At 45.3% G+C, this 20835-nt stretch overlaps 1 protein-coding gene across 1 annotated transcript in view; it reads right to left on the reverse strand.

Moving 5' to 3' along the window:
• Positions 1 to 13936, reverse strand: part of LOC113589358 (amyloid-beta A4 precursor protein-binding family B member 2) — a 41289-nt gene extending 27353 nt beyond the window's left edge. Inside the window, 10 exon segments of the mRNA XM_027028964.2 lie at positions 2716 to 2843; positions 3117 to 3296; positions 3613 to 3712; positions 4399 to 4514; positions 9037 to 9168; positions 9391 to 9573; positions 9575 to 9597; positions 10119 to 11108; positions 12350 to 12437; positions 13743 to 13936. Coding sequence (XP_026884765.2) covers positions 2716 to 2843; positions 3117 to 3296; positions 3613 to 3712; positions 4399 to 4514; positions 9037 to 9168; positions 9391 to 9573; positions 9575 to 9597; positions 10119 to 11088 — 1832 coding nt within the window. The 5' untranslated portion in view covers positions 11089 to 11108; positions 12350 to 12437; positions 13743 to 13936.
• Positions 13937 to 20835: the final 6899 nt, after the last annotated feature.

A 20835-nucleotide genomic window follows, 5' to 3' on the forward strand; every position in this document is an offset into this window, starting at 1 on the left:
TGCCTCTCTGAGTGATGCGGTTGTCTGAAAATGTGAGGCTAGCTGGTGGGATCACATCCACCATTTGGCCTAGAAAGGAACCTCAGTCTTCCAAGAGCTTATCGATGACGCCTTAATTACAGGGGAAACAGCAGAACAGTTTTTATATCGCCGACAGAAGGCAACGTTTTCAGCCTGTTGACCCCACGAAGCCCATCACACTCAAATCGTTTTCAACACTGCCATCTGCTGGTCGCAACAGATACTGCAAGTTCAAAACTCGGTTTACGCCCAGATGAAAAAGGGCACGTCTCCGTAACGGATTCTCACCCCGTTCTACCAGATGGATGTAATAGTCGCTTGCAAAGAGAGAAGCCAGAATCTCAGCTTTTCGCTTTTGCTTTTATATTTTTACTCGCCGTTTATTTTGTTCATTTCCTTTATACATATGCTTGGTGGGTCCTGTCTATGGGAGACAGAAAACACCCAAACGAGTAAGCTCAATCGAGACGAGATCTCGATTCGACTAATCGTGGCAATAACACAGCCCCCTCCACGCGCGCATCTCCGTCCACACGCGCGCTAAAGGATGCAACGTTACAAACGTTACCCATTAAACGGGATCACGTCAGTCCCGGTCATGCCAACACGATAACACCGGTCCGCCCGTGTGCACATGTTTGCTTGGACATCAATGCAATGCAATGCAATGTCAGTCACACAAGTCTTCAGTTTTGTAGTGTCATATCGACGAAAAGCCACCATAAGGCAAAAATCTAACCAAGCCTTGTAGGTTTATACGTTAATATCACTAAGGCGGTTAAACAGGCCTTGTCTTGCACACCTAAGGCGGGGGTGCAGGTGTCAGTAATGGGACACCTCGCCAAACACACCCAGCCTCTCCTACGCGAGTTCGCTGAACGGTTAGGAGGCCTACAGCCTTTCATGTCTGATTTCCCACTTTTCTCTTAGATATTTCAGTTGTAGGTCTCATGACATAGAGACAGTGTAGCCTGTAAAAATAGCTCAGAACAACTGTAATATTACATTTTCTCAGAATTCGTCTTCTTATTGCCCCTTGACACACAGTAAAAAAAAAAAACCTTGAAAGTATTTTTACTGCATCAAAGCGATCGAACTCAATTTGGATCAAATTGCCTACTTTTTTTTTTCAATTGCAGAGCACGGTTGTAATATTTTGATGCCATATTTAACAGTAAAATTTTAAAATTTGCAATATGATTTTGTTTTATGGCTCCACATTTATGACGCTGTTTGCCTCGAGCCTGCTCGCCGTGTGCGCGCGCGTAGCCCTGGAGCGCGACCACTCCCTGCGCGCTATCTGAGAGAAGCGTTATGAAGTCTGTTCTGGTTTAATTGGTTTTAGCGGAATAACCTTCGATCTGTCAAATGCAAAGGCATACGTGGAGAGAACGGAGCGGATCTATTTAGCAGTCACGAGCAGGATGAATTATGACAGCGAGAGAGAGAGAGAGAGAGAGAGAGAGAGAGAGAGAGAGAGAGAGAGAGAGAGGAACTGAGACACACAGGGTAATACTAAAACACACCCACGTCTTTCCGTGTTGGTCTCCTCAGCGCCCTCACACAAACAACTCTATCACAAAATGTAACCTCTGCTTTTCTCTGACATGTGTTTCTTCCATCACCATTAGAGACAGCACTAAAGCCCCCATGGAGAGGGAGAGACAGGGGGATGTGAGAACAGCTCTGCACGACCGTCTCACAAACAAACAAGCAAACAAACAAATAAATAAATAAAATCACTGGCTCCCTTTGGTTCTTAGCAATAGAGATGAAGAACCTGGGTTTGAATTTAGGTTTGAATTTCAGCTGTGCCATGTCTGGTCCCTGCAAACACAAGTATCTGTTGAGGAAGGTGGGTGGACCCATCTGCCCAACGCCCGGGCCAATCGGGTGTTTGTATGATTGTAACAGAGCTGATGCTTAGTGCTGCTGATTGGCTCGTTTGAATGGGGAGTGAAAGCTGGTGACTGCACTACTGGATTGAATGTCCAGGAATGGATCTCATATCTGTAAGTGCTGGATCTGCACTTCCTATGTCCTGCCTCTTCCAGCCTGTGACCTGGAAACTGATCGCACTCTGCCATCTATAAGGACGTATCAGTGCTCTAATTGCGCTCGGAAGAGTGAGGAAACACAGACGTGTCCTATGCAGAGTGAGGAAACACAGGCGTGTCCTATGCAGAGTGAGGAAACAGGCGTGTCCTATGCAGAGTGAGGAAACACAGGCGTGTCCTATGCAGAGTGAGGAAACACAGGCGTGTCCTATGCAGAGTGAGGAAACACAGGCGTGTCCTATGCAGAGTGAGGAAACACAGGCGTGTCTTATGCAGAGTGAGGAAACAGGCGTGTCCTATGCAGAGTGAGGAAACACAGACGTGTCCTATGCAGAGTGAGGAAACACAGACGTGTCCTATGCAGAGTGAGGAAACACAGGCGTGTCCTATGCAGAATTTTAAAAAAGTTTTTATGGCAACATTTGACGTATGCCTGCGGTATAATTTCTCAACCTCCAGCCACTTCCAGTACAGGTTAAAAGCGACAGAGGGAGCAACATCACTGTACACAGTGCATTTTATTTACAACTTTATTTTGGATTTTCAAATTGATCTAATAATTGACCCATTTAGGTTTTTCAAAGGTGGTCAATACTTTGTTCAACTTTTGCCATAAGCAAGGAACACGTGGACTCACCTACTCCTGTCCCGCCCAGCAACCCACACACGGATACTACTGACTGGCTGTGAATGAAACAGGGTGTTGTCTACGGGGTCGATCAGAGTCAGGGTAGCGTCCTGCACAACCAGTAGCATTGCTTTTCCCTGAGAGAGATGGACAGATGAGCGAGAGAGAGAGAGAGAGAGAGAGAGAGAGAGAGAGCGAGAGAATGAAATATACTTTGACATCTCTAATATGTGATCATTTGAAATTCAAATCTTACTCAACCATAACACAATTAAAAATATGAATGCTGTAGAATAGTAATTTAATGGACTCAGATCATAAAAGTAATTATTTTATAACAAAACTAATGTTTTTTTAACAGTAAAAATGGAGTTCGCATTCTGTACTCCTTGTCTCTCCTTCCTTCTCACCTCCTCCCTCTCACACGTGCTCTCTCTCTCTCTCCGGCGCAGTGTGGACGTGGACGCAGCGATGTGCGTGTCCGGGAGCTGGAGGAGTCTGACACATTCACTGACCGCAGCCGTGCTTCTGCTACACACCAGCTCAGCCTCACACACTTCCATCCAGCCGAGCGAGCGCACCCGGAAGGCCTGCAGTGTACACGCACACACACATGGTGAGAGTGTGATACAGGTGGGTCCTCATGAGGTCTGGCTCGAACAATCACACATGTCCTTTACTGGAGCAGAGAGCCAAAGAATCTCTGCCCTTTGTTAAAACTGCAGTTAAAGGGGAGTGTGGAGTCATGCTCTCTCTCTCTCTCTCTCTCTCTCTCTCTCTCTCTCTCTCTCTCTCTCTCCTCTGCTCTTCTGCAGATGATGTAATCCCGTGATGACGTGCACTGAGCACTTACAGTTGCATGCGCACTTCGCACTGGCTTCTGATTGGTGAAGAACACAAACTCACCTGTTTGTCCAAGTCATGAATGGGAATGAGGCAGTCAGCTGGAGGAGGACAGACGTTAGCTTTGGAGAGAGGGAGTGATGGTGGAGGGTAGACTTTAGCTCTAGAGAGATGGAGGAGTTTAGCAGAAAGAGAGGAATGGAGACAGACAAAGCAGAAGTGAAGAGAGAAAGTGATACAGAAATGGGGAGGGAGAGTGCGATGGGGAGTGAGACAGGGGTGAGGGGGAGGCAGAGTAATCCAGTCAGATTTAGGATACATTTTAGTGTAACTAAATCTAACAAATAGCCAAAATATGTTATATTACACTACAATTTGTTTGTTTGAGTGTGACTGAACAATCACCATGGTAACACTTTAGTGTAACCAAACAATCATGATGGTAGCATTTCAGTGTGACTGAACAATCACCATGGTCACACTTCAGTGTGACTGAACAATAACCATGGTAACACTTCAGCATGACTGACCAAACACCATGGTAAAACTTTAATGTGACTGAACAAACACCGTGGTAACACCTCTGTGTGACTAAACAATCACCATGGTAACACTTCAGTGTGACCAAACAATCACCATTGTAAAACTTCAGTTTGACTGAATAATCACCATTGTAACACTTCAGTGTGACTGAACAATCACCATGGTAACTTCAGTGCAATAAACAACAAGAACAGACACTTTCAAGCATGGTTACAAGCAATTACAAGGTGGCTTTTATCTGCCTCCCTGGACGATGCCTGCACCACATGGCGCTGAAAGCAGAAGAGGGAGGTAGAGAGAGCTTACTTAAGGTTGACGTAGCTGTAAGGCATGCAGCGAACCCTCTCTCGTTCACTCCCTCGTTGCTCTTCCTCTCTCCTGCTCTCGCTGGCGTCTGGGCAGAACGGGCTCTCTTTCCGGTCCTGTTGAGAGTGCAATGCATTAGTGAAGGGCAGAAGGATATATTTTGAATTTGTAAAATGAACAGGATTTATTATATTGTATCGATGCTGCTATAGGAAGACATTTTGATATGAATAATTTTATCATTATTATATTATGAATAATATTAAAGCACCAAGATGCAATTTCAAAGAGAGAGCAAGACAAAGGTCAGAACCCGATGGTCCTGTTTCTCTGGAAACATACTTCACTGCAAATCTGAACACCTCTCTCATATTACACAGTACATACATATCCCTGTAGATCAGCTGTGTGTGTGTATATGTATGTGTGTATGTGTATATATATATATATATAAAATTTAATTTAATTAAAAAAAAATTTTTTATTTTTTTTTCCCCGCTGAACTTGGGAACCAAGGCCCAATGAGATCATGCGCCAAGCTTAATACCAGAGCTGCTAACCTGAGATTGAAGATCATGGCTCAGTCGGACAGACTACTATGACCAAGTGAAGTACCTGGAACGCTGCTGGAAGATGTGAAACATGCCAAACAATCACTGAGACCCACTAGCTGATATTTACCAAAGCAACAGTATCCTCCATGGAGAAGGGGGATGGAGGCCAAGATAAAGGCCAGATACAGAGAAGTCAGTAGCTATCAGAAATGCAAAAAGGCACCCAAAGGCACCTGAAGGTAGCTGAGAAGTACAACAAGCTGTCCATACCTGAGGCTTTGGAGAGTGCCAAGCAAAGATTAACAGCTCTGGCTGCCCACCTGAAGAGATACACATGAGAAGTAGAAGCCAGGATGTTCTCCCATAAAGAATAAACAGGATGTTCTCCCATGTACTTCAAGGATGAAGTACAGGGTTTTCCACACTGAGTACAGGACACCCCCAGGTAAGATTAGTGTGCTCGGTTTATTGGTAAAACGTGAAAATAAAGAAATAGTCAAATAAATGGTTGGAAAAGTACAACAGCAGTTCAGCAGGAGTCTGAGGTTCCTCATTAATCAGCAGTCTTATCATTTAAAACTGGACTAGTTTTTTTTCCCCAGTCTAACATAGAATTGGATGCAAGCAGGCAATCATCAATTAAGTAAAGCTTCCATCTCCCTGGTCTCCACCTTCTCTCCTACAGCCCCATAAATACAGGGAGCCCCATCCCAGGCTAAACCAATATCTCAGGCAGGTGACTCTACATCAATGACATCATTACATCGCTACATCGAAACATTTAGCGGTAAGTATAAACGTAAAGTTGTTGTTCTTCTACAGCTTCCCCTACCTTTGTTGTCATGCACCGTTCTGACCTGTATAGATGTTGGAGATGCTCCATCACCCACTCTTTTGGATCGAGGATCCCAGGTAAGTCTGTTCTTTAGTTCATCATGTTTTAACATGTATTATTAATGTCCAAGAGGTGGCGTTTGCTGGGTCAGGCCTCTGACCTCAACACACCCACCCTCCTTTCAGAAGCTCACTCCTCAGACTCATGAAAGAGAAAGACATTGTGGTCCTTGCATCCTTTTACATCTTGAAAGGATGCAAGGACAGGTACCAGGTAATCCTTGTATTACTTTCTTTTCTTTTGTCATTAATAGTTCACCTCCCTTGGCATTCAATTTTGAAAAGTCCATGCAGAATCACAAACTTCTGTCTTCCTTGGGACCATTACCACAAGACTACACCAGTCACTCCGTGATGGCTCTATCACTCCTAGCTCAAACATCCTTTCTGCCCCCTTCAGATCTGGCATCAGGCATGCTGACACACTGCAGTTTGTCTGTCTGATGGGCGCGTCCTTCAGAAGACGTATGTTGTGCTTCATGATGTCAGTTTTGCCTGGCTCTCCTGTGAAGAGATCTGATGGGATGATTCTCTCCAGCTATCTGTGCCATTCTGGCTCTGAGTGTGACAGGCTGACTGACATACTGTCCTCTCCTTTCAATGGAAAGTTTTGCCCCCACAACTCTTCCTCTTCTTCCACGGCTCTGATCCACGTCTGCTCCACGACATCCTCCGTGGGCTCTCTCCACGCTCTGAGAATTTTGATGTGGAATATCTGCTTCTTCTTCTTCTTTTGCTCAGGGAGAAGTAGCTCTTATGATGTCTGATCCTCTGTAAGACCTTGTACAGCCTTTGCCACTTTGCTAGGAGGCTGGTGTCTGGCATTGGCAGAAGAACAAGCTTTATCTTCTGGGACTAGCTCTCTGTTCTTCACCATCTCTGTCGTATCCGTCCTTTTGTCGCTTCTGGGCTTTCCCCATGTTTTAGCGGACCCTCTATATCTTCCCCCTCATCTTATAGACATAAGACAGGCTGTTCTGGTCAGTGTTCCTTGCTACACCTCCTTCCATACATTCCGTGGACATCTAACCTCTCTGCTGCAGAGCAACTGGACCGGAGAGAATCCGGTGGACGCTTGCAGCACTTCTCTGCGTGCAAAGAGCTGCGTATCCTGGTCTGCACCTGCGTCTGCGACAAATTTCTTCAACCGGTCCTTCAGTGTCTTGTTGAATCTTTCAAGGAGGCCGTCTGTCTGAGGATAGTAAGGTGTCGACCTTATCCCCTTTATCCCTAGTAGCTTGAACACTTGCCTGAACTGCTTGGATGTCAAATTATTGCCTTGGTCTGTGATTATTTCCCTCGGTATGCCTGCTTGGGAAACGCATTGGTGCACTGACCAACTGGCATGTTTTGTCTTTCCTTAGGGGAAATGCTTCTGGGTAGCGAGTTGTGTAGACACAGAATACTAGTAGTGCCTGACATCTGGGTAAGGGACTGACTATATCCATGGCAATCTATGTGAATTGTGTATCTATTATGGGGTAGGTCTGTAGGTATCTGATTCTTCCTGGAGCTACAAGTTGGCACTCCTACAGAACTCCACAGAATAGCACATAGATTTCACTGGCCCAATCAACATACTGAAGTTTATGTAAAGTGTCCTAAATGTCATGCCCATGGTTCTGAATGCACTAGCCTGATGAAATCTTGCCTCAAGCATTTTGATACTATCAATTGTTCTTGGACACCTTTAACCCTCATCACATTCATCCTGCATTTTATCAATGGTTCAAGGTGCTGGTGTTGGTGTAATGGTGGGGGGGATATTTTCTTGGCATACTTTGGGGCCCCTTAATACCAGCTAAGCATCATTTAAATGTCAAAGCCTACCTGAGTATCGTTGCTGACCATGACCACAGTGTAGCCATCTTCTGATGGCTACTTTCAGCAGGACACCATGCCATGTCACAAGGCTCAAATCATCTGTTTCTTGAACATGACAATACATGAGTTCACTGTACCTACCACTGTACAATAAGATCAAAGCCATAAACATGTGTCACCAGTTTCCCAGCAGACACAATAAGCTGCCCAAGAGAAGAACTCGAAGCTTCTGACATCTGGATCAGAAAAACCCTCACAATACATGAGGCACTCTACTGAAGACCCAACATCCAATGGCTGTGAACTACCTAGAAGGAAGGGGGCGGATTCTACAAAGTGTAAGATCAACTGTCAAAGTGTAAGATCAAGTGTAAGATCAACTACATCCAAGCCATGGCACCCGAAGATGAGCTTATGAGGGAGTGCCTCGGTCAGCTGGCGGTCATGGTAACCATGGAAACAGAGGAGGTGCCACAGCAGGATAAGCCCCTCCTTGGAATGCACCACTGACAAATAGCACGGGTGGCCAACATAAGACAATCCTACAAATGTATGGAAAAGGAAGGACTGAAGGATAGCACAGAGTTACTAATCATGGGAGCACAAGATCAGGCACCAAGCACTACATCAGTAGAAGCAGGGGTGTATCACACCAGAAAAGAGCCAAGCTGCAGACTGTGCAAAGGACAAACCAGTACCTAGTCACATGATGCAAGATGCTGGCAGGGAAAATTGAGAGAGACAACCAACTGGCAGAGATTATATACAGGAACATATGCAAGGCATATGAGCTGGACATGTTCATTAAGAGTGAGATAAATAACCATTCAGATAATAACTGTGGTACTGTAGCCTGCAACCACTCTAAATGTGCTACATGTAAAATTATTAACAGCCACTAAAATAACTGGCACAAATGGATCAGTTATCCTCCCCCAATTCCTCCTCATACATCACTGTGGGAGTGGTCTACTGTGTTACTTGTAACAGATGTAATCAGCATTATATTGGAGGCTTGCTGATCGGTGTGTTGAACACCTTCAGACCACACTTGTGTATGCATGTATATGCACATTCATATGTGTAAACGTGCATGTGCATATATTTGCATGCATATATGTGCATTTGCATGCATAGGTGCATGTGCGCATGTGTGCATGTGTGTGTGCGTGTGCATGCATGTATGTGAGCGTGCATGTGCATGCATGTATGTGAGCGTGCATGTGCATGCATGTATGTGAGCGTGTTTGTGCATGGGTGTATGTGAGCGTGCGTGTGAGTGGGCATGCGTGTATGTGTGCATGTTTGTACATGTGTATGTGCACTTGTGCATGCATGTACACGTGTGTGTGTGTATGTGTGTTACCAGGTAGTTGTTATTGAGGAAGCTGCATGCGGAACCAGTCACTTCATAGCAGGGTGAGGAAGAGGAGGGTGATGTAGAAGCTGATAAAGGCACAGGCTCCACTGAACTGTCTGATACAATGCTGTTAGGCCTCTGCATGAGTCACACACACACACACACACACACACACACACACACACACACACACACACACGCACACACACAGACATACATATACATATATATATATATATATATATATATATATATATATATATATATATATATATATATATATATAGTGTGTGGGTGTGTATATGTGTGTGTGTGTGTATGTGTGTGTGTGTGTGTGTGTGTGTGTTTGTGAGTGTGTACCTCACTCTGTGCTTTAGAGGGTTGGGCAGACAGGGAGGGCCGCTCCTTCGCCCCCTCAAGGTGCTGTTCTGGTTCGGAGGTACTGTGGTTGTCAAGGGTTACAGGGTCCTGTTGGGTGGCCTCAGTCGGGAGGTGCCAGAAATAGACGTCAGAGTGGTCCTCTGCCCCCCGCCAGCCAGGGGGGCAACACTGAGTCACTCCATGTACCTGCAGCACACACAAACAGTAAAGAAAATACCAGCAAACATACGTGTATACTCACATAAAGATGTGGATTCACTTATATAAATATGTATACACATGCTATAGAACACACACACACACACACACACACACACAGATACATACATACACACATACACACACTACAAATGGGCACTTCAGAAACTGACTACTAAATGGAATGTTCTGTTGTCATGGTAACAACTAGATGATGTAGTCTTCAGGAGCAAGCAGGAGGCTGTACGTGGTGTACAGACAGGAACATAGTGACACACACAAGCACCAAGACAAGGGAGTGTGTGTAAGAGTGAAGAAACGGTTGGAATGAACTAAACTTTAAACAAATGAAATTAATTATAACATTATAAACAATAGACTTAAAATAATGAGGTTAGAAGACAAACGAAGGAACAGATAGATGGAGAAATGGCTGCAAAGGTGTGTGTGTTTGTGTACGTGCATTTGTGCACGTGTGCGTGTGCATGTGTGTGTGGGGACAGGTTCACCTGTCTCCTGTGGTGTCTCTAGCGATGGACTCTCCTGAGACAGAGTCGTCCAGCTTGAATCTTCATCCTCCTCCTCCTGTACCTGTTTCTCCTGCTGTGGATGTCCCATGGCTGGACCCTGACCCCGCTCCCCTCTCTGCCCCAGACGGAGCACCTTCCCTGGGCTGGCCAGGACCTGCAGCCTGGGACTGGCTGGGGAGTCTCCAGCCATGAAGCCTCCGTCCTTCTCCCAGTCCAGCTGAGGCTGGGTGGAGCTCCCATCCTCCTCTTCTCCGGGCAGCAGCAGCAGGTGGTTCTGGGGCAGTGTGAGGTGGGCTTCCACCCGGTTCTCTTTAGCCCAGGCCTGGTGTACCAGCAGTGGGGGGAGCCCCATCTGCTCGGCCGGCATCGGAAGCTCCTTCCCTGGGCTGCTGGATGACTCTTCATCCTCTTCGCGATGGTACTCCAGGAAGCTCTTGGTCCTCCGCCTGAAGGGGGCGCCCTTCTCATTGTCCTTGCCGAGGCAGTCAGGCCAATCACAGCCATTCTTGGTGGTGACATCATTGCGGTTTTTGTCTTTCCTAGTCAGGTCAAAGTGTGTTTCTTTGAGCTGCAGGTTGGTGCCATTTTTTGCCAGTTTTGGGTTGGATGGCGAGAAGGAGAGGGAGATGCAGGAGGAGGAGTAAAGAGAAGAGGAGGAGGCAGATTTTGTGGGGGCGGGTTTGCTCCCTGCTGGGGTGTGGCTTCGGCTGAAGAAGGCGGGGTGTTCCTCCAGCCCTGGGGCACTCTGGAGGCTGGTCACAGCGTACTTGTGACGGCTCTTTGTGGGCGCAGCTGAACCCTGAGTCTCCTTTATGATGTCACAGCCCAGCTGCTGATTGTGGGACAAGCGGAGGTTGAGAGAAGTAGGCGGGATCACAGAAGGACTGCTGTAATTGGTTGACTCTAACGTGGACGCACTGCGTCTGAGGGGAGGTTTGTGCAGTGGCATCCTCACCTGTGATTGGTCAGCTACAACAAAGCAACAACAAACAACAAACAGAAGAAGAAAATGGAGCAGGGTATATGGTACATTCATATAGCACTGTCACAAATAGTATGAGATAATATTACATGAATACAACATACCCAACTGCCTTTCTTTCAGAAGAGAGAGTGGTGTATATGTATGTGTGTGTGTGAGAGAGAGAGAGAGAGAGAGAGAGAGAGAGAGAGAGAGAGAGAGAGAGAGCGAGAAAGATAGAGATACTAGAGATAGTCAGGTTGACAGTAGAGAGAAAGACAGGGAGAAAGATTACATGAATATTGATGTGTGTGTATAGAGAGAGAGGACAAAGAAAGAGTGTTTGTTTATTGTTTATATTTGTTTATATATAATTGCTGATTCAGAGAGTGTTTATAGATTGACGATGGTAATGAAGGCCATGTCCATTCATTTCTTTTAAGCTAAAGCGGCACAGATAGTGCCAGCAGTTGAGAGTGATGCATAGTTCTGTGCTAATTAGGAAGCCCACTGAGCAAAACATTTAGACCGAGACCCTCCTTATGTGTGTGTGTGTGTATGACATCTGTTCAAACAAAATATACCATAAACATAATAATACAGCCAGGTTTTCAATTGAGTGTGTGTGTGTGTGTGTGTGTGTGTATGTGTGTGTGTGTGTGTGTGTGTGTGTGTGTGTGTGTGTGTGTGTGTGCGCGCACACTTTCATGAGAGCAAAAGACTAACTTGAACCCGATGATCTTTCTAAACACTGCGGAGTCAGCAAACTAAGGTGAAACCCCAACAAACAGTTCAGCTCTTCTCACGCATGGACATGGTTGGTACTACACGTAAATGCTGGCCAATACATAAACATAAACATAAACAAATGCACAAACACTTGATAAGGTTGCACCTACAGGCGTTCAGTTCTGTGTACTCAGAAGTTCATTTCAGAAGCTAATTTTTAACATTAAGTTTATTGTCATTACTCTGTACACCTATAAGACAATGAAATAGTCTTCACATATCCCAGCTTCTTTGAGTTGGGCTCAGAGTGCAGGGTCACCCATTGTACAGCACCCCAGGAGCTGAGAGGGTTAAGGGCCTTGCTCAAGGGCACGACAGTGGCTGCATAGCAGAGTGTGTGGGTGTGTGTGTGTGGCATGGCAGAGTCAGGATTCAAACCCACAACCTTTTGACTGATAGCACAGTCTTATTTTAAAAGCAGCCAGTGAACACAAACCCTTCAGTCAAAGCCAGGTCTGACCTGGTGTGTAGAAGACTCCAGCAGTCAGTCAGCTGACTCCAGAGTACAGCTCTGGTCCCAGGAGGGGTGGATCAGAGTCTACAGTGGGCTGTAAACACAAGGCACAGTTATAGAGTGACTGCAAACCACTCAGTGTGGTTTCTGTGTGCACCTTTTTCATACATTTCTCACATACACAAGAAAACCCGCAAAATCTAAAGCTTTGGACTGCTTGTGCATGGGCATGGGTGTGATCCATGGTGGTGGAAAGTGTGTTAGCAGCAGATCTGTACAGAGACAAGCTCCATTCCAGGTGCTTAGTTGGCACTAGTACTGCACCTACCCCTATAAACAAGTTTACACACACACGCAACACTTGTTTTTGAGAAAGTACAGTGGATTAGTATACAAACTGAATAGTCGTGAAGGCTACTGGTTCAAAGCAGAACATCAGACATGTTTTAACAGCAGAAGTTAAGATGATCGTGATTAGTGGCTTTTCAAAAACTAATGGAAAACGGGGACGTCGTGGGTGTTTTTCTAGAACAGTTAAAAAGCAAAAACAAATGATGAGTAGACGAATCCTTCAAACTTTACTTGCACAAGTAACACAAAGTCCTTCAGCCTTTCAGAAAGAAAAGACAACTTGTGCTAAACGTGAAGGCATTATAATAAAGGCGTTATCTAAAACATAAAAGGAGTCATGGAGCCTACTGTACACTTTCTTTATTTGTAAGCACACTTTCCATCCCTGTAGCACATGACCCTACATAAAGACTCTGAATGAAAAAAAACATTTGTTTAGGATGGAATTTTAAACCCCATGGGAAACACAAGGGGCGTTCGATTTACTGCACGCGCTCACACCCGTAAACAGATCTGCTGTCAATATTTTCTTAATTCGGTTTTGAAGAGCCGGATTTTTTTTTTTTTTTTTAAACCACACGATAGCAAAACGCGAGCACAGAAATTCGCACTAACGGATCGTCATTTACTAGCCTTCGTAACAAGCAACTAAGGGCTTCGTGTTAAGACGAATTGTAGAGCGAGATCACATTTGCGCTTTGGCTCGGTGGTCCGATAACACAGAACCGCATCAGCCGGGGAGGGACTGGCATTTTCTATGCAACTGTGGGCCTGCGTGTTGCATTTACTCAAAAGCATGACACAGCACAGTAGAAAGTCGCCCATGCATATTCCAAGCTACTGCCGGCCATGCCAAGCCGTTTATTTTAAGTCGTCGTTCGTCTCCACTGCACGCATTTGACAGTGGAGTTTTGCATGCGAAACAGATTCAATCCTAGAAAGTTCAGCACGCCACAGACCGAGCGTCGCTGCCTATACCGGGTTAGTCCGAGCTGAGCATCACGTCATCTGTTCAGCGAGCAGATGTTTCTGGAAGCCACGCACTTACCTTGATAACACACGGAGCCGAAACAGTCGCTCCCCAGCTCCGCGTAAAGCGCTAAAACGGAGACGCAAGCTGACGCGTCCTTTTTGAGCGCGTCTTCGCCAGTACGTTATCTGTCATCTCGGGCTCTCTCCTCCCCGCACCCGCAGCGCCGAGCCTCTCGGGGCGTCGCGTCGTTGAGACGGGCGCACAGTCGCTCCGGAGCCGTACTGACCAATCAGCGCACTGAGCGCAAGACGCGGCTCTTGAATGAGATCATGTTTCACCGACACCGGAATTCCAAACGACAGTGATAATGTAATCATGTGATCTAATGTAACTGATATTAACATATTTTAAGGTGTCGTGTCCTCCAGCAAGAATTACTGATAGGATAAGTCAAAAGCGCTGTTACACTATTATGCTGAATCTCAGAATCTGCTAAATAAAGCACCTAAGACGACTGGTAGAAAAATGGTTTAATTCATCAACAGAACATTGTGCGACTAACAGGCAGTAGGGCTTAATGTCTCATTCACTCTCTATTCCACAAACAACTGAAAAGAAAGCAAGCCATTTACAAATACTGCATAATACACCCAGTCTCTGTCTATATTTTGGCATACGGCTTTACTGAATATTTTTTTGTTTGTTTATTTAACTTGTTTTAAGGCACATGACATTTAGGCATCTTAAAGCAGCTGGTGGTTTGCTAGGATGAAAATTAATACTTGGACTGGGCGAAAAAAAGGCGACTGCTACTTTATTTCCTGATAATGCAAGAACCTGCTTCTCACCAAGTCCACTGCCTAGTCTGAGAATACAGCTCCAAAAAAAGCATAGAAAATGTACCACACACCCTCAAAATACAAAAAACAATAGACTTAAAATAATGAGGGTAGTAGACAAAGGAACAGATAGATGGAGAAATGGCTGCAAAGGTGTGTATGCGTGCATGCATGCATGCATGCTTCTCATGCATATTCAAAATACCAAACCAAACCAAAGGATCACTGAGATGGTAGTTCAGTGGTTAAGGTACTTGAATTAGACGGTTGCTGGTTCAAGCCCCATCTCTGCCAAGCTGCCACTGTTGGGCCCCTGAGCAAGGCCCTTAACCCTCAATTGTGCAAGTTGTACTCAGTCCTAATTGTAAGTGGTTTTGGATAAAAGCGTCAGCTAAATGTAAATCTACAGTCATTCTTCTAATTACCAGCACTTTGTCCCTTCTCTTGCCAATTAAGACTGGATTTCCCGAAAGCGTCTTAACGTTGGGTTCATACAGGCCTTGTACCTGTCAGAAACGGTTGGATAGCAGATCGAGTTTCCAAGCATAATGCATTCCCTTGTAACATTGTACGTAATGGCGCGTGTAACTCCTGAGCTGTCTGATTCACAGATGCAGGTTAGGAGCACCACAGCTTTTCCCAACTTTGGGTAGATGTTTCAGCATTCTAATGAGACCTACACAACTGTACGTGAGTCATCCACAGCGTGGTTATTAACACACTCGTCCGACTCAATGAAGGGTTTAATTAGCCAGCCGAGTGTTATCGATGCAACGACTTGGACAATGTCTAGTGCGCTCATGGCGCTCGCCATGGCCAGGACTGTCCCGCTGTGCTGCTAAATATCGCATAGATGAGGTGAACATGCATATGATCGTGTGGCCTACATCACTGCATATAGTCCGCCATTCGCTGTTTGGCCTGGCTTGTGCTTAACAAGGCTGTCAGCTGTTTGGTGTTGGACTTTCCCCGTTAAGATGCTTTCTGCACTGTGCATCCTGCTCTCGCGGAACCATGACAGAATCCAAATTAGGGAAGTGTAACTGGCATTTTAAAATAGCTTTACAGGCACTCAATAATCTGATAACGGCAAGAAAGCGGATTGTGTCAATAATTCAATTAACATGTTCATATGCAAGCCAGGAATCAGATGATGGGTAAACACGAGCCTGGCAGTAATCGCATTTCTGCTTTGCAGCAACTTTTCTTGTCTGAAATAACGGAGTGGTTTTACTCAGTAACATGGGCCTGCACTTTAATGGTTTCATGTGCATAATACCGCCCGTTGTCTTAGTTTTCTCTCTATGGTCTTAAAGACGGAGATGAGCATTTTTAGATTTGTTGTTGCCATTTCTTGGCTGTTCTTCAAAATGACGCTTGTAGTTTCCGGTACAGCTTGGTCTCTCCAGGTATGTTTTCACAGACTGGATTCCGGAAATCTAATTATAAATTTAATCTGATCTAAGAAATCAGAGTATGGTGTTTACATGAACACTTGAGCAATCACACGACTGCAAAAATCTGATAAAAATCTAACTGTTGAATGAAACACACTGTGTCAGAATTAGACTACTGCAATCCAAATTGGTGATGTGTTCATGAAAATCACATTTTAGCTGTGTTGTATTATTCTATGAAACAGTACCTAGTCCTAATGATATTGCTAATTACAAATTGTCTACTGATGTGTTTATTTTACGTTCTTCAGCTGGAAGGACAGAATGGTAGTCTTTTGCAGGAATACTTTATAATATTTTATACCTTGTTCCTTGTTTCAAACTTGATATCAGCAGCAGTTTGCTGTGTAAACTGCACAGTAAATTCATCTGTAATATTCCTGTGTTAGGGTAGGCCTATTCTTAAATTTTCAATCAGCCGCTCTGTTCTAAAAGTACTGGCATCTAGCCTTGAAAATATTGGTCGACCACTACTGCAAACCAGAAACACATCTGTGCTTCAGGGGTCTGTATGTGTGAGGCTTCAAAGGTGTTCAGAGCCACTTTTGCCCAGCAGGTGGTGCTAACAAACAGCTGTGGCTCAGGCAATGAGTCTAGGATCTTCACAAGCTCAGAATGAGATGCTCACTGGACTCCTCACTCAAAATGATGGCTCACTGGACCCTCTTCATCTCCTTATCTTTCCTACTGAACAAATGTTTAGAGATTTTTCCAAATGTTTTGCAAGATCATGCAGTGCATATTACCCAAACCCTATAATCCAGCCACTTCTTGTGCTATTTGAGTTCAGTGTTTCAGCAGAAAATGGGGCCAGAGCTATAAGATTGCCTGTGCTATATGAATGAAAAAGTGGTTGTGTAGTCCAGTTATGTTGGTACTTGGTGTTTTGGCCCGCCTCTTGGAACACTTGCGGAATCATGGTGCTGAAATGGAGGCGATCCAGAAAGGAAAGACAAGGAGCAGAACGGATAGAACGCAGGACTGGAGAGGGAGAGAGAGAGAGAGAGAGAGAGAGAGAGAGAGAGAGAAAGAGAGAGAGAGAGAATTATTCTACAAGTAAAACAGGCAGTGGTTCATGTGGGTGGACTGTGCGTCAGTGAGAAGGTAACTGCTCCAGTCCCAAGGGATGCTGAGCCAACCCACATGTTTGCTCTGTTCCAGCCCCCAGCACACCTGAGCCAGATCACCCCCCCCCCCCCGCCAGCACACCTGAACCAGGTCATCAAAAGCTGGAGGAGGGCTGCTTCCGCAAGTGTGATGAGAGCTGAAACAACAAGATTGATGGGAAGGAGGTGTGTGTGTGCGTGTGCACTTACCCTCCTTGCTGTGAAGGTCTCTCAGTGCACTCTTGGCTTGCTGGTTGCCTTTAGCTCCTGCGTGCTGGTACAGACCCACCGCAGTGCTGTAACACTGCCCAACACCAAAGCCTCTCTCATAGCACTGCGCCAAGAACAGCAGGCCTTTACTGTCCTACACACACACCAACAGATTACAGATTAGATCTATTATATATACGTGTAATGTTGGTAGTATGTGTAGGGATGGTAGTACATATATTATGTGTAGTGTTGGTAGTACATATAGTATGTGTATTGGCTGTAGGTGTACTGAGTCTCACGCCGCTCTCTGCTGCCATTCTGAAGTACTGCACAGACTTGTCTTCATCAGCATATGCACCCTGACTCGACAGCACACCCAGATACAACTGAGCCTGTGGGGGGGGGGCTGTGGTGATTATTCTTTAAAGGTGACACGGAATACATTTATTACATACTTTTACATTGTTTTCTGACATCTATATAGAAGGTATGGAAATTTGGTCAAGGCGAATTTTTTTTAATTAACCTTTTTTTGTTAGGCTCATGAATAATTGATGAATTCAGCTGTGATTGGCTGTTTTACAGCAAGGCACCACAAGCACTCACAGGATAAACAGGACAAATGAATCGCTAGCTAACTGTGAGTGAAACCAAACAATTCTGAATCAAGGTCATTTTAGTTCTCAAAATTCATTAACAGATTGACTGCATGTCTTGCCAAATGAGTCTTTTTTATGTCAGTGGCATAAAAGCTAATCTTGCCTAGAAGGAGTGAGTTAGCTAGCTATAAGTCTCGATATCACAAAGCAACCCAACTAATTAGCATGCTGATGAAACAATTTAGAAAGGTTCATGGTATGTCGGTTCCACGTACTGAACTCTCCTTGTTCGACCATGCTGAGGTAAATACAGTTTTCCATTCCATGGCACCTGTAATTTTTATAAGTATCCTCTTTCTACTTTTTTCTTATACACAAACACAATATCCTTAGCTTTTTCTAGTTGGTACCTCGGTGAGTCCAGCGGCTGCTGCTTTGTGTAGCAGGGAGAGAGCAGTGGTAGTGTCTGCATCGGATGCACTCTGCTGCCCCCTGCTGTCCAGGAGGAGTTTAGCACACCGGTACTGTGCCTGTGTGTGACCTGCCGCTGCTGCACTTCTGTAGTACTGCAATGCCTACACACACACACACACACACACACACACACACACACACACCACACACACACACACACACCACACACACACACACACACAGAGACAGATGCAATCTTATTAAATATCACATGTACTTCAGAATCTGAGATATTGAGGAAGCCTGCACCTTGGGATGAATGTGTGTGTGTGTGGATGAGTGTGTGTGTATACAGTGCTTGCCTTGTTGACATCCTTGTGGACACCACGCCCACACTCGTAACACACTCCCACATTAAATTGAGCTTTGCTGTAGTGCTGCTGAGCTGAGGCCAGAAAAACACTCAAACGCAACCTGATAGTCACCTGCCTTAGCACTCTCCAAACCTGGCGCGCGCGCACACACACACACACACACACACACACACACACACACACACACACACACACATCCAAGGGAAAAAGAACAGCCAACATGAGGTCTCAACTCCACATAGCTCAGTATCACGCAGCACCAGACATGACCTCACAGGAAACGACAGGCAGTAAGCGTCGTGCTAAACTACATAACACTTCAGACCCTTATGCAAAATTAGCTTTAACACAGACATGCAGTTTACTTTTCAGAGGAAATTGGCAATTTTTCAGAGCAAAATGGATTTTAAAATGACTTCCATTTTGATTGTAATGTCAACATCGTGGATATATTTAATGACATGACATAACAGGCCAAGACAGTGTAGGAAAGTGCACCTAAACTCTATAAACAGCACGACACCGTGGTGGGCCACCATTACGATGATGTTGAGGATTACGGGAACACTGCTGTCCGCTGCGGTTCTCAGATTCTCCATGGCCTCGTCCAGAGAGCATGGGCCCTGCGGGAGAGAGCATGAGCATCAGAGGTTGTCGCCATGACAACAATCAGGAAGGGGAAACCCCCCCCCCCCCCCCCAAAAAAAACCCCCAGTAATTTTGGAACACACACTTTGTCCTGTGGATGCTCACAGCCAACGGTCTCTGGTCCTGGTACTCGGACTTCAGGAATAGATGCTTCTGTGAACCATCAACAGAGACGAGAACTGGCAGAACTGAACGCAATTACAAGGTCAGGATTTCAAAGACAATTGCTTTATCGGAATACTATGGAAGGTCCACTGCAGTTACACACCATTTGAGTTCACTGAAACGATGGTTCAGTTCAGAGGACACTATGCAAACCCACCACTTGTTCTGTTTCTGACCAGCATAAGATTGGATTATTAAATGTATTCAAGCTTTTATAGTGACCTGTGCTGCTATGGCAGAATATCTCCCCCTGCTGGTGTACGGTGCCATGGCCTGGCTGAAGATCTCCAGCGGGCTCTGCACTCGCGCTACTGCCGTTAGTTCTGAATACTGCTGCTGCTGCTACTGCTGCTCCCACTGTAGTCACCCTGCTCTGCGCTTGCCGGCGCCCCTTCAGACACATCACCTTCACTCCTCCGGGGAAGACATCACCGCCTGGTCACTGTTCCACAGTCAAATAAAAAGGAGAAAAGAAAAGGTAATAGTACAAGAACTGCAAGGCAAAGCAAGATGAAACTTAATAAGACCATGGGTCTTCTTCTACACTCTTCTATATTCTTTACCCCATATATATATATATTACCATTTTACCATTCTTCATCTCATACTTCTATATTCCTTACCATACTTCATACCACATTTCTATATTCTTTACCATACTAACTGATCAGGCATCTGTAATGTTTGGGTGGTAGACATGACTGACAAGACTCACGGACATCGAGCAGAACCCTATAGGTGCATGTGCTGAAGAGAGCGGGTTCTCGGAGGCGGGCCAGGGGCGTGGTCTGATCACCCAGAGAGGAGAACTGAGAGTGGATCCTCCTGCAGAACTGTGTGAACAGCATGGCTGCGACCCCCTGTACACACACCCGCTCATCAACTCCAGCAAGAGTGTGGCTCTTAACATTTCTCTGGATACATCTTGGATGTATACGTCTCACAGTTTCACTACCCATTATGAATCATTGTATTTTGGTTTAAAAATACACCTGTGTGTGTGTGTGTTCGTATTCCATACCCAGCCCACTGCATCCAGCGCAGTGCACCTCGGCAGCCTAGCATAGCAAAACTGAGATGTTTTTTTTTTCTTCTTCTTCTTCTTCTTCTCCCCATTCTCTCCTCTCTGTGAGCTGAGCGTGAGTGGGTATACCAAGAGATACCAAGTTAGTAGAATTGTTTTTACAGTAAAACAAAACAAAAATATCTTTCACCCATCATTTGGTGTGTTAGGAGTTTACTCTCTCAGATAGGGCAGTAGAGAGGTTATTCAAGCTACTACAGGTGCAGGGGTCATGTACGGCGGTGGGGGGAAGCCTGTGCCGTGTGGGGCATGTGGGGTCATGTACGTCG

This window comes from Electrophorus electricus, chromosome 1 (genome assembly GCF_013358815.1).
Source record: "Electrophorus electricus isolate fEleEle1 chromosome 1, fEleEle1.pri, whole genome shotgun sequence".
NCBI lineage: Eukaryota > Metazoa > Chordata > Actinopteri > Gymnotiformes > Gymnotidae > Electrophorus > Electrophorus electricus.